Source organism: Micromys minutus, assembly GCF_963924665.1.
Source record: "Micromys minutus genome assembly, chromosome: 17".
Lineage (NCBI taxonomy): Eukaryota > Metazoa > Chordata > Mammalia > Rodentia > Muridae > Micromys > Micromys minutus.
The window spans coordinates 37,346,663-37,362,333 of NC_137952.1; the positions used below are offsets into that span (position 1 = coordinate 37,346,663).

A 15,671-nucleotide genomic window follows, 5' to 3' on the forward strand; every position below is an offset into this window, starting at 1 on the left:
AAAACAACAACAAACAAAACTAAAAGTGGGCTGCAGAGATAATTTAAGTTAATTTAAGGCCCTGGTTTTTCGGACACAGCGATGGTTCCCAGAACACACACAGTGGCTCACAACCAAATCTGCAGGTCTGAGGCATGTACAGTGCACATGCAGGCAAAACATTCCTACAACAAGATAAAATAAATCTTTAAAAAAGTGCTAAAAAAAACCCAAACTAAAGGAGGCCAGTGAAATATCTCAGCAGGTAAAGGCACCTATTTGTCACTGACAACTTGAGTTGATCCATGGGACCTACAGGGTGAAGGGACAGACTTACTCCCATGAATACACATACATACACTAAAATAAATTTTAAAAAAGTGAAACAAAGAAAAACCATAAAGGAATGCTGGTGTGGTGCTAAGTGCATATTATCTTGGGAGGGTTCAAGGTATCTTTAGTCACATAGTGAGTTCAAGGCCAGTCTGGGTTACACAAGACCTTGTCTCAAAGGACAAACCAAAAGCAAAAAAACAAGCCATAAAAGAATGGAAATTAGGACAATATAAAAAGCAGCTACATATTTACCAATATTCATTCTTTCCAGTTTAGTCTACTAGTAGAAACCATAATAGAGACACAGCATTTTTCTTCATTCATGTTTATGGTGTCTAATTTGCATGTATATTTATGACCACTTGTTTTGTTTGGTATGCATGGAGGTCACCAGTGGGTGTCATACCCTAAGGATCAGAATTTCAGAAGGTTGTGAGCTACCATGTGGGTGCTGGGAATTGAACCTGGGTCCTCTAGAAGAACAGCCAGTGCTCTTAACTACAGAGCCATCTCTCTAACCCCACAAAGCATTTTTCTGAAATGATAACAGAATTCTTTACAGAACACGAAGCTGCTTTTGTTATGAATCTGTACATTTTCACGTCTCTTCTTAATTTTTAAATTATCCACAGCTGATGCAGAAGTGGATGTGTAAGATCTGCCTGTTGCCCATTGTTTTTTTCTTTATATTTTAACTTTGGAGGCTTTATTTTTTAAATTGCATTTATTTTTCGTGTGCGTGCGTGCATATGCCAGAACAGTTTATGGGAAGGCAGTTCTGCACACACCAGACTGCCTAATCCTCAAACTTTTGGAGTGTCCTATTCCTGCCTCTGTGATGGGACACACCGGAATCATGCAGATTTGATCCACTGAGTCAGGCTCTTATGTGGGCTTTAGGGATCTCAACCCTGAGACAGTTCCTTGACTGCTAATGTTTTAAAGATATATATCATGTAATAATGAACAATCAGAGGGCAGGTGAGACAGCTCAGTGGGTAAAGCCTAAGGACCCGAGTTCAATCCCTAGAACCCATGTAAAGGCAGAAGGAAAGAACAGGCTCTATAGCATTTGTGCTTTGGCTTCACACATGTGCGGTTATATACAGGAGACCTGTCCCTCTGTACCACACACACACACACACACACACACACACACACACACACAAAACTATAAACAAATGTTTTCAAAATCATATCTAATACTCAGAATATATATAGTCATTATTACAAGTCACTTCTTTTCACTGTAAAACTGTAGTAACAATTTTGGAATTTTGGTTTCTTTAAAAAGCACAGAAATATAAAAATGCGCTTTTATTATAATCCCAGGTGTGGGGGTTGGGGATGCTTCCGACTGCAACAGCTGACTTGAACTGTCTCGTGCTCTAACAGAGGCATAGTTTCGTCAGCAGCAGATAGTTTCTGCAACTGTGTAACATTTGGAATTCTGGGAACTTTTTGGAGGGTGTATAAATGCTAGAGCCCCAAGAGGTAGGGTTGGTGGTTATTCAGGAGGGTTGGTTGTGGTTTGTTAGTAGTCATGCCCAAAGAAACAAAAGGAAAGAAGTTAGATTCTTGGAGATCTCTCCTCTCCTCTTCTCTCCTCTCCTCTCCTATCTAGTGATAGGGGTGAAACTGGGGGAATAAAGGGTGGGAAAAAAGAACCCACAAAGTATCAAAGACCAGCTCCATAAAACAACTTCATATTCAGGATTAAGTCACCATAATAACTGAAAAAGGTTCCTTTTGGCCAGCAGCCCTTTCTTGTTATTAGTTAATAAAATTAATCAAGTCCGAGACAGTCTGGCCACTCACCATGTGTTTGGCAAAGCTCCCTGCAGGACCAGTGTTGCGCACCAGGTGCCCTTCAGAAGGAAAGTTAAAGCTGCCAGCGCTCAGGTTGTCTCTCGTGGAGTGGTTACCAAAGAGAACAAAAGGCTGCCGATGAGGGCTAGAACAGCAAGTCAAAATGTGGTTAGACAAGACCCCATGACTGATCTTAGGCTTTTCTGAGTGGTGTAACCATAGGATGGGCAAAGTCCGATCTATGTAATGTTCCTGGCTGTCTTAGAAAGAATGTCAGATGTCTCTGATCCGTCCTAATGACCCATGGGTGTTAGAACTATATCCCTGCTAAGTTTATGCTTTCCCACCTGACCTCCTTTTTGAGGAACCAGTTATAAGAATCTGCTCTCAAGAATATAATGATAATACCCTGATTTCCATAAGGTAAAATTTTAACAGAAATACAGCTTTTAGAGAATCACAGCAGTTGGACTACTCAGATCCAATAGACAACAGAGCAGCTACCAACTTCTAAGTCCCTTTCAGGAGAGCAGGAGAGAAGGAGACTGACGGTGTCCCTATCGCACACCTCACACAAATCCATTGCCAGTCCTGGTGGTCTCCTCTCTGTCAACTAGACTTCCACCTCCTGCTCATTCCAGAACCAATCCCTTCAGAGTCCTCAGGGAGCTTTTCTAAGAGCCACCAAGGAAACACCACATGGAACATGTAGCAAATCAAACGACTACTCACTTTCCTTTTGAACCTTAGTTCAAGCTAAGCTACGCTTTCAACAGAAAAGGAAGTGTCTAAAACCCAGGAAAGTGGTTTGTCTGTTAGACTGGACAAGACTGGGGGCGGGGGGGGATCAGTTGCCTCCTCTACCCACCAACTAAAATTCCTGTTGATCATGACAAAGATGGAGAAGGAACAACTCAGAAACCCTTACTCCTTCCATCTTTTGCAAGGTACTTAGCTTAATTAATTTTACAGCCCCAACCCCACCCCAATACTGCTGTTCCCTGTCTGTAGTTTTGCTTTCCTGAGCTAGGTATAAATTAAAATTTCCTTTCTTTAGATTGAGGCTGATTATAATATTTTAAACTTTAATATAAGATTACAAAAAAATAAAAAGCAAATACAAAAGTACAAAGCACCAAGACAAATGAATCACAACTACAGATTCCCCCGCTTTTTTAGACAGGATTTCTCAGTGTGCCTCTGGCTGTCCTAAAACTCACTCTATAGACTAGGCTGCTCTTGAGCTCACAGAGATCTGCCTGCCCCACCCTCCCAAATGTTGAAATTAAAGGCATGCATCACTGTTGCCTGGCACAGCTATGATTCTTATGAAGTAACTATAGTCAACTCAGAACGTCAATGTTCCCCAAATGCGACACCCCTGCTCTCAACTCCATTTTCTCTCTCACTAATTGTACTTCCTTCCCGGGAAACATACCTGTTTTCAGTAATATGGCTGGAGATCATTCCATGACTGAAGTAGCTTCTGAATGGCTAAAAGGAAGCCAACAGATGATGTGAGATAACAGCTTTGGAAATAATAAAGTTTACACATTTGCCTATTCACTGCAAAAACATCTTTCGAAAAAGCAGTTGGAACTGGGAGTGGTGACTCTCATCTGTGGGGGTTCAAATGAGAATGGCCCCACAGGCTCATACACTTGAATATTTGGTCCCCAGTAGAACTGTTTGGGAAGAACTAGGTGGTGTGGTGTAGGCTTTTTGGAGGAGGTGTGTCACTGGGGGTCATTGCCAGTGTCTCTCTGCCTCTTGAATGTGACTCGGATGTACTGCTACTGCCCCAGTGTTAGACCCTGCCTGTTGCCAAGCTCCCTGTCATGATGGGTATGGACTATGTATCCTCTGGAACTGTAAGCCCCAATAAACTCATTCTTCTCTACGTTGCCTGGGTCAAGGTGTCTTCATGGCAAAAATAAAATAATCAACATATTATCAGTTTCCCCAGCACTTGGGAGGTAGAAACAGCAAGCCAGTGAGTCCAAAGCCAGCCTAGACTATGCAGTGAGACCCTGTCTCCAACCACCACCGCGGGAAAAGAACGTTTCTCTATCATGTTCCCTTGTACATACTGAAGCTAAAAGAATTCAACACCGTAAGATTACAAACAACATTAAAGGACATCTTTAGAGGAGGAAGACATTAAGCAGAAGACTGGTCCATACAGAGGAATGCAGAGCTCCAGAGAAAAGTAAACAGATAACAGATAGATAAGATTCTTTCTTAATTATTAAGATAGTCAAGAATAATAGCAGCAATATATAATATTATATATATATGCACACATACATTATATATATATATATATATATAGTGTGTGTGTGTGTGTGTGTGTGTGTGTGTCCAGATCAACTCCCAATAGTCAGGTGGGGGCTTGTTCTGTTCCACTGTGTTACACTGAAGAACAGTGTAGTGATAGTTAAACCCCAGGTAATCTCAAGACAAGCTCAGGATGGCTCTTCTGAGTCTTCTTGTTGTAAAGTTTTGGGGACTATTTTGTTCCCTAGTTTTTGAAATAGACAGTTCAGTTTAGTCATGAAGGTGCCTAGTCTGAACCAGGTAACTAGTAACTCACTACCAATGTGGGCTTGGAACAACAGCATGGCACTTGTGACCAAGGGGCTCAAGTAGTGTTCAGAGGTACCCAAGTACTAAGTAGTGCTAACATAACTACTGGATGGGGACACCGCTGTGCTGAGAGGTAAATACCCTCCTAATAGAGAAGTTGGCATACAAAACGTATTTTGGGGATGTAGGGGACTGAAACCAGAGCCTTAGATATACTTGTTTTTATAGGCATGGGAAGGGATTTCTTTTGTGACATCTACAACATGGCTTAAAGAAATGATAACCAAAACAAACCTCTACAGTAATGAATCTCAAAAAAATATTAGTAAGTCAGGCAGAGGCAGGTGTATACCTTTAAGTTCCAGGCCAGTCAGGGTCACATAGCAACCACATAATAAAATAAAAACAAAAATAATATAACAACAACAATAATAAATGTACTATTTTTGTTCTTTTTATGACTTTTTACTTACGTACCTCACCCGCCTGAGATTCTGAGAGTTCTAGCAGGAAAGGGACTTCTGTGTCAAAATTAGCAAAGAAGCTTGTCCACTGACGCTCGAACACCGCCAGGTCCTGTGTAAAAACACAAACACAGAGTCATAGAAGAGGTATAGTAGAGAACGAGAACCATGAACTTACCTGGAACCCTAGGCTCTTCTATACATGAACTGTTTATTACATTTGAAAAGAAAATATCCAGAAAAGGAACATCTCTGCAGACACAGTGGGTTGGCAGTACTTACCTGAGAAGTGGGGCCAGACATTGACTGCCCATGGACAAAGGTAAAGTTCTAGGTTGATAAAAATATTCTCTCTTTTATTTTTTATTTTTTTAACAGTGCTTCACTATGCAGCACTGGCTGCCTCTGCCTCCCAAGTGCATGAGTAAAGATGGCTGGCTTTCACTAGAATTCTTTGCTTATTGCTACACGCTACCATAGACATGTCTGGACATGTGTATAAGATACACACACATATATTTGTAAAGTTCACAGTAATCACAGGTGTGGAAATTTGGGGAAAAGGTTGAAATAACATCTTACTATATAGTCCACGCTGACCTCAAATTCATTATCCTCCTGCCTCAGCCTCCTGTATACTGAGATTCTATGCATATACCATTCCTTACTAGATGTTTTGGATAATGACAGACCAAACATATAACGGCATACACCAAGCACTGTTTCATTTAGGTTTATGTAATCATGCTTTATAATGCTTACATTACACAAGACAAAATTGCCTAAAAATACCCTTCTTGGTACCTACATCCTTTTTTATCTTTTTTAAAGGTTTATTTTTATTTTATGAATATGAGTGTTTTGCTTCCATGTATGTATAGCCATTATGTGTGTTCCTGGTGCTCAAGAAGGTCAGAAGAAGTCCTCTTCCCCTGGAACTAAAGTTCCAGACGCTGTAAACCACCATGTGGGTGCTGGGAGCCTGTGCTACCTGGAAGAAGAGTAATCCTTAACCACCCCGCAGCCCTGTCCGCCCTCAAATCCTATGTATTGCACATAGTTAACATGAACAATGAAGGGAGCTTCGGCTACTAGAGGTCTAGAAATGGGACCACACAGTCACAGGGAACATCCCCAACAGTCATCATACTGATGAGATACTGTTTCCCACTCAAAGTAACCAGCATTTAGAGAAAAGATCAGCTCCAAGTCTAGGCCAGAAAATTTACAAAATATGGGCATGGAACATCTCATAGTGACTGGTAAGGAAATTTCAAAGACTTTGGCTATCAGCTTAAAAGGATGTAAAAACCACTATCCAAAACCAAACCAATATGAGTACCACCAAAGATTACAGTATCAGCAACGTGTATACAAATATATCAAATGCTTAGATCTAGGAACTCAAATTATATACACTTAGAAAACTAATATATCTTTAGTTTTCAATCTTTCGACTACTTTTCTTATATTCTGATAGCTAATTTCTTCTTAAGGTGTACATGTGGAAGCCAGAGGACAATTTTATGTAGTTGGTTCTCTCATTCTACCTTATGTATAGTCAGGGAATATCTCAGATCACTAGCCTCAAGCAAGTGCCATTGCTGGCCAAAGCTGTTTGCTTTTTAACCAGCCCTTTCTTCCCTAGTATTTAATTTGATACTTATTTTCATTTAAAAATTACTTCTAAGTGATATTCTATTTCAGTTATTAATAAATAACTTTGCTTCTTGATACCCCCGGTTTTAGTTTTATAGAAAACTAAAAGAAAGTTTAAAATTTAATAAGTTGTTTTTAAAAATTGTTATTGCTTTTCAGTTCCTAGAGGTTTACCTGTTAACTATTGTAAAGATCCTAATGCACAATTTCCTCAATAATTATTAAACCCCAACCATGCCCAGTAATAAGATTAGTTACATTATTGTGAAAAATATATCTGACTTTCTTCCCGGTTCCTGGATATACAGCCCTAACATGTACACTTACTTTACTCCTAAGTGACTTTCTTCCCAGTAATTTGAGTGCCTAAATCTGTTTAAAATCTCTTAATCAAACTTTAATTTTGCATTGAGAGAGAGAGAGAGAGAGAGAGAGAGAGAGAGAGAGAGAGAGAGAGAGAGAGAGAGAGAGAGAGAGAGAGAGAGAGAGAAAGGCAAGAAGAAAAGATTGGGTCTGGAGAGATGGCTCAGCGGTTAAAAGCAGGTACGTTCTTTTAGAGGACCAGAGTTCGATTCTCAGAACCCACATGATGTAACTGCCTGAGAAACAGTTGTGTAGTGCTTCACAATATAACATTCTGGGAGTTATACTTGGAGGCAGCGTATAAGTGAAGCTTTATTGTTCTTTTAGTTTTTTTTTTTTTTTTTGTTTTTCTTTTGTTGTTTTTAGTTTTTGTATTGAAAAAAATCTAAACCAGCCTGAATCTTACCTTTTTATCTGTTTATGGATGCCAAAGCATTTACTGCTTTTTGTTTGTGTTTGATAAAGAGGGGAGGGAACTATGTCTCAGTACTGACCATTCTGGAGAAAGTTTCTCTGGGACATGAAATAACTTTTTGTCTCTTCCTCTTTCTCTTCCTCCTCCTCTTCTTCTTCCTCCTCATCTCCTCTTCCACCTTCTCCTCACCTCCTCTTCCTTCTCATCCTTTTTTTTTTTTTTTTTTTTTTTTTTTTTTTTTGACAAAGGGTTATCATTACGTAGTCCTAGATGGCATGGAACTCACTCCGAGACCAGGCTGGTCTCAAACTCAGTGATCCACCCACCTCTGCCTTCCAGACAGCCCAGAAGTGGGCATCTGATCCCATCCCAAGGTTGTGAGCCACCATGTGGTTACTGGGATTTGAACTCAGGACCTTTGGAAGAACAATCAGTGCTCTTAACCACTGAGCCATCTCTCCAGCTCAGCACCTCTGCCTTCCAAATACCAGGATTTTTAAAGGTAAGTGGCACCATGACTGAATGAATACCTTTTTCAATATATAGACAAAAATTCCTGCTACTCTAAGGAAAAACAATTAACATTCTTAGTCACTGGGAAATGCAAATCAAATGACTCTGAGATTCCACCTTACACCTTAAGAATGGCTGAGGTCAAACACTCGGGTGCTATCACATGCTGGGGAGGATGTGGAGCAAGGAGAACACTCCTCCATTGCTGGTGGAAGTGCAAACTTACACAACCAATTTGGAAATCAAATTGGCAGTTTCTCAGAAAATTGTGAATTTTTCTACCTCAAGTCCCAGCTTTACCACTCCTGGGCATATACTCTAAAGATGGTCCACCATCCTACAAGGACACTTGCTCAACTATGTACATAGCAGCCTTATTTATTTATTACATATCCAGAAACTGGAAACAACCTAAATGATGTCCCTCAACTGAAGAATGCATAAAGAAAATGTGGTTCATCTACACAATGGAATACTATTCAGCTATTAAAAACAAAAGCATCATGAATTCTGAAGGCAAATGGATAGGACTAGAAAACATCATCCTGAGTGAGGTAACCCAGACCCAAAAGGGCATGTATAGTATGTACTTACTTATAAATGGATATTAGCCATAAAGCACAGGATAACCACACTATAATCAACAGACCCAGAGAAGCCAAATAACAAGGAGGCCCAAGGGAGGATGGTGGAACCTTTTCCAGAAGGGGTAATGAAATAGCTATCAGAGGTGGATGAAGGGAGGGAACTGGGAAGGAGAGGGGAGGGGAGCAGGGTGAGGGGATAATCAGATGTGGGAGAACAGGAGAGAGAGAATGGAAATGGGTAGAGAGGGGCATCTCTAGGTTGTGCCAGAGATGTGTGATGGGAGAAGCTCTATAAGGGTGATTCTAGCTAAGACACTAGGAGTCAGGTATATGGATCCCAAAGTGGTCACTTCCTGTAGCCAGGCATGACTCCCAGTGGAGGGGTAAGGACAGCAACCCACCCACAAAACCTCCGACCCAAAATGTGTCCTGCCTACAAGATGTGCAGGGACAAAGACAGAGCAGAGACTGAGGGAATGGCCAACCCATGACTGCCCCAAATCAAGACCCAGCCCACGGGCAAGCACCAATCCCTCACACTATTAATGATGCTACTGTTATGTTTACAGACAGAAGATTGGCATAACTGTCCTCTGCAAGGCTCCACACAGCAACCAATGGAGATGCAGAAACCCATAGCCAAACATTAGACAGAACTTGGGGAGTCTAATGGAAGAGTTGAGGGAAGGACTGTGGGACCCAAAGAAGACAGGGACTCTACAGAAAGACCAACAAAGTCAACTAACCTGTACCTTTGGGGATTCCCAGGACATATAAAGTGGGAACATGAAAGGCAGCCTGGTTCCCAGTCAAGCTAAGGCTTGAAACCCTGGAAATCCTGAAGGGACAGTAGGCGCTTCCCTGTTCCCAGGCACACAGGCCCCTGTCACTAGCCACAGCCCCCATAGATTTGTGACTATCAGTTACGTATGGGCAATACCCTAAGCCCCTCCACATGTACAGGAGTGCACATGTGTGTGCTATGTGCTTGCGTAGGCTCAAGACAGATCTCCATTTTAATGAGGTACCGCAAGGTCTGAAGAGCGCAGACAACCAACTTCCCGTCCAGACACTCCTCCCTGCAGAAGGTATTTAACCTCAGGCCCATCCTGAGAAGTGGGGATGGTTTTACTCGTCTACTTTCTGCCACTACAATAAATGTCTAAAAATCACTGACTGCCTCTTTCCATCAGGACCTGCTGTGGAGAGCCATGGAGAAGGCCTTCACCTATAGAGCCGCTATCTAATCTCATGTAGAAGGCCTCTCTGTGCTCCCAGTCACAACTGCCACCAAGCCAAGCTCAAGCCCGCCACAGTCAAGCCAGGACTCATCCCTGCGGGACCAGCCAGAGCTCCCCTGCCCTTCCCACCCCCCAGGGCTAGATCCAGTCTGTGGTGTCCTGAGTGTCTGGGAGCCTGAGAACCAGACATCCCGACATCCTTGCAGTCCTGGGGACCCCGAGCCAGCTCCGGCTGTCCCATGCCTCAGATTGTGATTCCCCGCACCAGGATGTCCCTGGACTTCCCCTACAGCCTGACATCCACCCAATGATAGTGTGGTTAGTAAGCAAGGTCAACTCCCTGTGCCCTGCCTCCTCAGAGGCCATGCCTCGGGACCACACAACCATACAATACAAGAGCTGGACCTACGCACCCTGCACATATGTAGCTTGGTCTTAATTCGGGTCCCCAACAAGAAGAATAGGGGCTGTCCCTGAACCTGCTGCCGGCCTGCCTGTGGATTCTGCTTCCCTAACTGGACTGCCTTATCTGGCCTCAGTGGGAGGGGAAAGTGGCAGTGGGAGAGATGATATCTAGAGGAGGGCTCCCCTTCTCAAAGCAGAAGGGAAGAGGAATGGGGGGAGGATGTGCTGGGAGAAGAAGGGAGCTGACACTGGATTATAAAGTGAATAAAGAAATTTAATAAAAAATATCTATTTTCCTTTTTTTTTTTTTTTTTTTTACTTTTACTTCCTTTTGCCCAAAGGAGCTAGAAACAATGCTCACAGTAGTACAAAACTCAACTGTGGCCTCTAAACTCACTCCTTAAACACACAGGGGCTCTGTCTCTATAAGAAAATGGTTGGTTCTAGGTGAGAAGCAGCAAACAGTCAAGATCATGTGAAGAAGATCACAAGATCTCTGGCAATGCTGGAGAATGGGGAGATGGGAGGGAGACAGAGCCTAATGTCCTTTGTACAATGTCCAAGTAGATAAGTCTTAGGGACTCTTTTTCTAATTACCTCCCTTCCCCCCCCCCCCCCATTCTAAATGGTTAGTGCAAAGTATACGTGACACATCTCAGAGAATCCTGATAAACTACGACCATTTATTTATCTATTTTATAGGTTAGGGGACAATTTTGTGATCGGTTCCCTCCTTTGTGGATGTCCTTGGGCTTGGCAACAAGTGTTCCTACCTGCCCAGTTATCTCACCAGCCCCATACCAAGATTTTGTTTGTTGCCTTTGTTATTTCTTTTGAGGCAGGGTCTCAGAGTGTAGTCAGGGCTAGTCTGGAACTCATTATTTAACTGGGGATGGTCTTGAATTCATAGAGCTCCAGCGGCTGTGCTTCCAGAGTGCTGAGAGAAAGGCATGCACCACCACACCCAGATGAACGATTAAGAACTCAAGGGTTGGAAAATTACACTCTAGCTAGGGTGGGACACATTTCTGTAAACAGGACTGCAGGAGAACACAGACACGCCCAGTTTAAGGACTATCTAGAACAGCTTTTGTGCCACAGTGAGAATGCTGAGCACTTGTTAGGACCTGGGCCGGATGTTAAATACTGCTGTCTAGGCAATAGGACATGTTTGCCATCTGTTTCAGACTTTGATCTCTTTAAGCAATTTGTCATCCTAATCTTTCATGCTACAGGACAACCTCTGCATTGTTTTTATTAAAGTCCAGTATAATATCCCTCCCTGAGAGAAAAAATAACCAAAAGTCTTTAGGTGAAACAGCTGCCTCAGCAGGTTTTCCTCAAAGAAAAGCCTCAATTCTCCCAGGTTTTCTCTTTCAAGAGTGCAGAACAAAGTAGGAAGATATGTTCCACTCTTTGATTAAAGCAAACAAGATGTACTTTGCATTTCTTCAAGTTAAATACCTTTGGTGGATAATTGGCTAGGATAATTTAACATAATTATGTTAAACACACTCTGGCTCCTTACTTCTGAAAGCATGGTCTCCAGAGACACAGGATCCATCCTGCTGTACACATTCCACAGGCTCAAACTCACGTCCTGCAACTGCAACAAAAGGCAGAGCATCAGCATCAGTAAGTCAATTACTAGGACGGTCAATTACTTCTCATCTTCTGAGACTCAAAAATTACTATCTTGGTATAAATAGTTACTAGAATAATAACTGAAAATGTATTATGTTATTTTTAAATTATTAATTTTAACTGTATTTATTATAAAACCAATGCTCTCTTAATTCTATTAGAATAAACCACAATTTTATTAATCTTATTTGACCCTGTAAAATTAATAAATGTTTTTTCATTCAAGAAAATTATTTTCAGAATCTTCAATATATCACCTGGTTACATTCAATAATGGCACAAACACATTTACACACACACACACACACACACACACACATATATACACTATGTTTTTTCTTGGTAATTTTAATTAAAATAATACATTCTTGTAACATTTTTTTGTTAAGAAAAATAAACAATACAAAAGGCTTACAATAAAAAAACTGAATCTTCTACTTTAACCTTTCAGAAAGTACTTGTCTCATTCAAAAACTTAGAGCCTTTTTTTGTTATTTATGTCTAGATTTATGTTATTTACATAGAGATGTCTATTTCTTATCAATTTAGAAGTATTAATGTATGCAAAGATGCAGGTCTTCTCTATCATCACCCTCATACTTTTTCTCTACACACATATTAGCTGTTTACAGTATCAAAATCATACACATATACTCCATCTCATTCAAAGCCAAGCATAATGACACACACCTTTAATCCCAGCACTTGGGAAGCAGAGGCAGACGGATCACTGGAAGTTCCAGGCCCAGTCTGGTCTACACAGTGAGCTCTTGGGTTGGTTGGTTTGTGTTTGTTTAATGCACATTAACTTTGTGACAAGACTTAAACACACTAGTTTTCACACGTACCTCATATTTCATGGTGAAAAATCCATCTCCTCCAATGCCTTCGAGTGCAAAGGCCTGTACAATTGGCCACTTCTCTACCACAAACATATCAAATATCTGTAAGTGACCTAGAAGAATCACACATCAACACACATCAAATACCATCCTGGACAGTTGAGCCCAACCTCATGTGGTTAGACAGGAATCATTCCTTATAAATTTGCCAGGACAGTAAGAGGATTAGATATTGAAACTAAAAATATAGAGTGAAATTCAAGAAAAATTAGAATCACAATCAAGTATTATAAATTCAGATTATAGCACCTTTATATTTTGTTTTCTTTTTTTTAAAGTAAATAGTATTCTACTACAATTGATTTGTACTATTTAGTGAGTATGTTTATTAACAGACCAGAAGTTGACTCTTCTGTCTAACAAAACAGCTAATCAGCTTCCTCAAGGGAAAACCACAAAACCAAAGGAATCCTTTTTAGCCAGCTGTAATGGCATCTGCCTTCAATTAGCAGCACCTGGGAGGCAGAGGCAGGCGGGTCTACACAGCCAGGGGCAGCTACACAGTGAGACCCTGTGTCAAACAAAACAAAAACAGGTATTATTTTTGTAACAATAATGTCAATATTCAGGGTTCTTTTCTTCCTATAATATCAGCACTGATAAACTTAACGCCCCCCTGTATTCTACACTGAATTTCCCTGTAAATCAGTGGTTCTCAACCTTCTTATGTTGCAACCTTTTTAGATATTTGGCGGCTCCTCATGTCATAGTGACCTCTAGCCATAAGCTTATTTTGTTGCTACTTCATAACTGTGATTTTGCTACTGTTATGAATAATACAAATATCTGAAATGCAGGACATAGAATATGCAACCTCCAAAGGGGTCACAACACACAGGTTGAGAACTGCTAGGGAAACATTTTTGTTTGCTTGCCTGCCTGCTTGTTTGAGATAGGGCCTCTATGTAGTGTTGGTTGGCCTCGAACTCACTATGTAGACCACAATCAGAGAGCCATTTACTTCTGCCTCCCAACTGCTGAGTGAGATTAAAGGTAGATGCTACCACCCTGGCAAAAAGATTTATTTCAATGATGTATATGTATGTGTGAGGGCACTATGGAGTGAGATCCCCTGGATGGAGATACAAGTAGTTGTGAGCTGCCTGGTATGGCTGCTGAGAACCAACTTAGGTCCTCTGAAAGACATGCCTTTTAGCCATCTCTCTAGTCCCATAAGCCTGTTTTTTAAATAGCTACTAAAATTACAATTTTCTGTTATGAAGACACATCATATCTGTAAGTAATAAATAATACAGACTAGATGTCAGTTGTGATAGATCCCCCATCAGTCCTCCTTGACCACAGGTAGCTTATGCTATTGTGGTAACTTCACAGTTATGAACAAGGAGCTCATCTAAGAGTTCCCACACCTCATTCTGGTTGATCCTTTTCCTTTGTGAAAATGGGTCAAATGGTTTTCCAGCCAAATATACACCATGAAAGAGGACCATTCAATTCTCAAACCTTCCAAGCAAGTAACGTTCTTTTTTAAAAGATAGATTTATTTGTTTGTTTGTTTGTTTATTATATATGTAGTGTTCTGCATGCATGTATGCCTGCACACCAGAATAGGACAGCAGATGATAGGACAGCAGATGTAATTACAAATGGTTATGAGCTTCCAAGTGGTTGCTGGGAATTGAACTCAGAATCTCTGGAAGAGCAGCCAGTGCTCAATCTCTGAACCATCTCTCCAGCCCCAAGCAACGTTCTCAAATGGCTTGCTGTCAGATGCTCACCTTGAGAGCTATAAGGAATACCAATTCTACCACAGTCTCGAACCATGTCCACAAAGCTGGAAATCTTAAATTCTTCTGCTGCTTCCTCATCTTCATACTAAGGGAAATTCAAAGAAAGGTGGACTCTAATGAGACACATCATTTAAAGTCCACATCATTTCTGTGTAGTCTCAGGAACTGTGTCACCTCCCCACCCACAACACACACGGGGTCTCTCTGTGTAACAGCCCTGGCTACCCTGGAACTCAGTCTGTAGACTTGAGGGTGGCCTCAAGTGCTGGAATTAAAGGTGGGAGCCACCACCACCAGCCTCAGGGACTGTCTTAAATGGCATTTAAAAGGAACTATTCCTAGTTAAGGAAGGGCTTCCTAAAGCCATCCTATTTGCTGGTCAAAAATAGTCTCCATTTCTGCATCTCATAAACAAATTCAACTCAAAATGTATTGAGACTTAAATGGAAGAGATAAAACCTATTCCTCCAAGTGTCCCCAATAATCGCATAAAAAGAAATGTTCTTAATACTGGGTAGAAATTACAATGACATTCATTACAGGCAGAAAAATCCCAATTTGCTTTCTAGTCATATTCTTCAAAATGACCCAAAGGGAAATAGATACCAAGAAACCCAGACATAAATGTCACAAAGTTTAGGACAATTCTAACCTTTGCAGGCATGTCAGGTTTTTTGACACTGTAATTCTGTCATCTATAAGGTTTAGATTCACTCAAAAATTGTCTAATCAACTTATATATTAAACAGAATAATATATAAACAGATAACAGGCTGGTTGAATGTCTCATTAATCCCAGCACTTGGGAGGCAGAGGCAGGCAGATGTCTGAATTGCAGGCCAGTCAAGGCTACACAGTGAGATGCTGTGGTCTCAAACAAACAAATAAAAATAAGATAAAAGATACAGTAAGACCCCATAACTATTTAAATAAGCCTACAAGCCTGTGCTGAGCAACACAGCTATTCATGCCTGCTGGAGCCCTCAGGCTGCAGGCTGGAAAGACTGTAAAGGCGTC

The 15,671-nt window shown here is 41.1% G+C and overlaps 1 protein-coding gene across 1 annotated transcript in view; it reads right to left on the reverse strand.

Annotated features, from left to right (window-relative positions):
- The window catches only part of DNAAF9 (dynein axonemal assembly factor 9), a 118,109-nt gene that overhangs the window by 80,800 nt on the left and 21,638 nt on the right, over positions 1–15,671 (reverse strand). Inside the window, exons 5-10 of the mRNA XM_080931274.1 lie at positions 14,643–14,739; positions 12,850–12,956; positions 11,886–11,963; positions 5,188–5,286; positions 3,563–3,618; positions 2,134–2,269 (exon numbers count right to left, since the gene is read on the reverse strand). Coding sequence (XP_080787400.1) covers positions 2,134–2,269; positions 3,563–3,618; positions 5,188–5,286; positions 11,886–11,963; positions 12,850–12,956; positions 14,643–14,739 — 573 coding nt within the window. The remainder of the gene's footprint in view (positions 1–2,133; positions 2,270–3,562; positions 3,619–5,187; positions 5,287–11,885; positions 11,964–12,849; positions 12,957–14,642; positions 14,740–15,671) is intronic.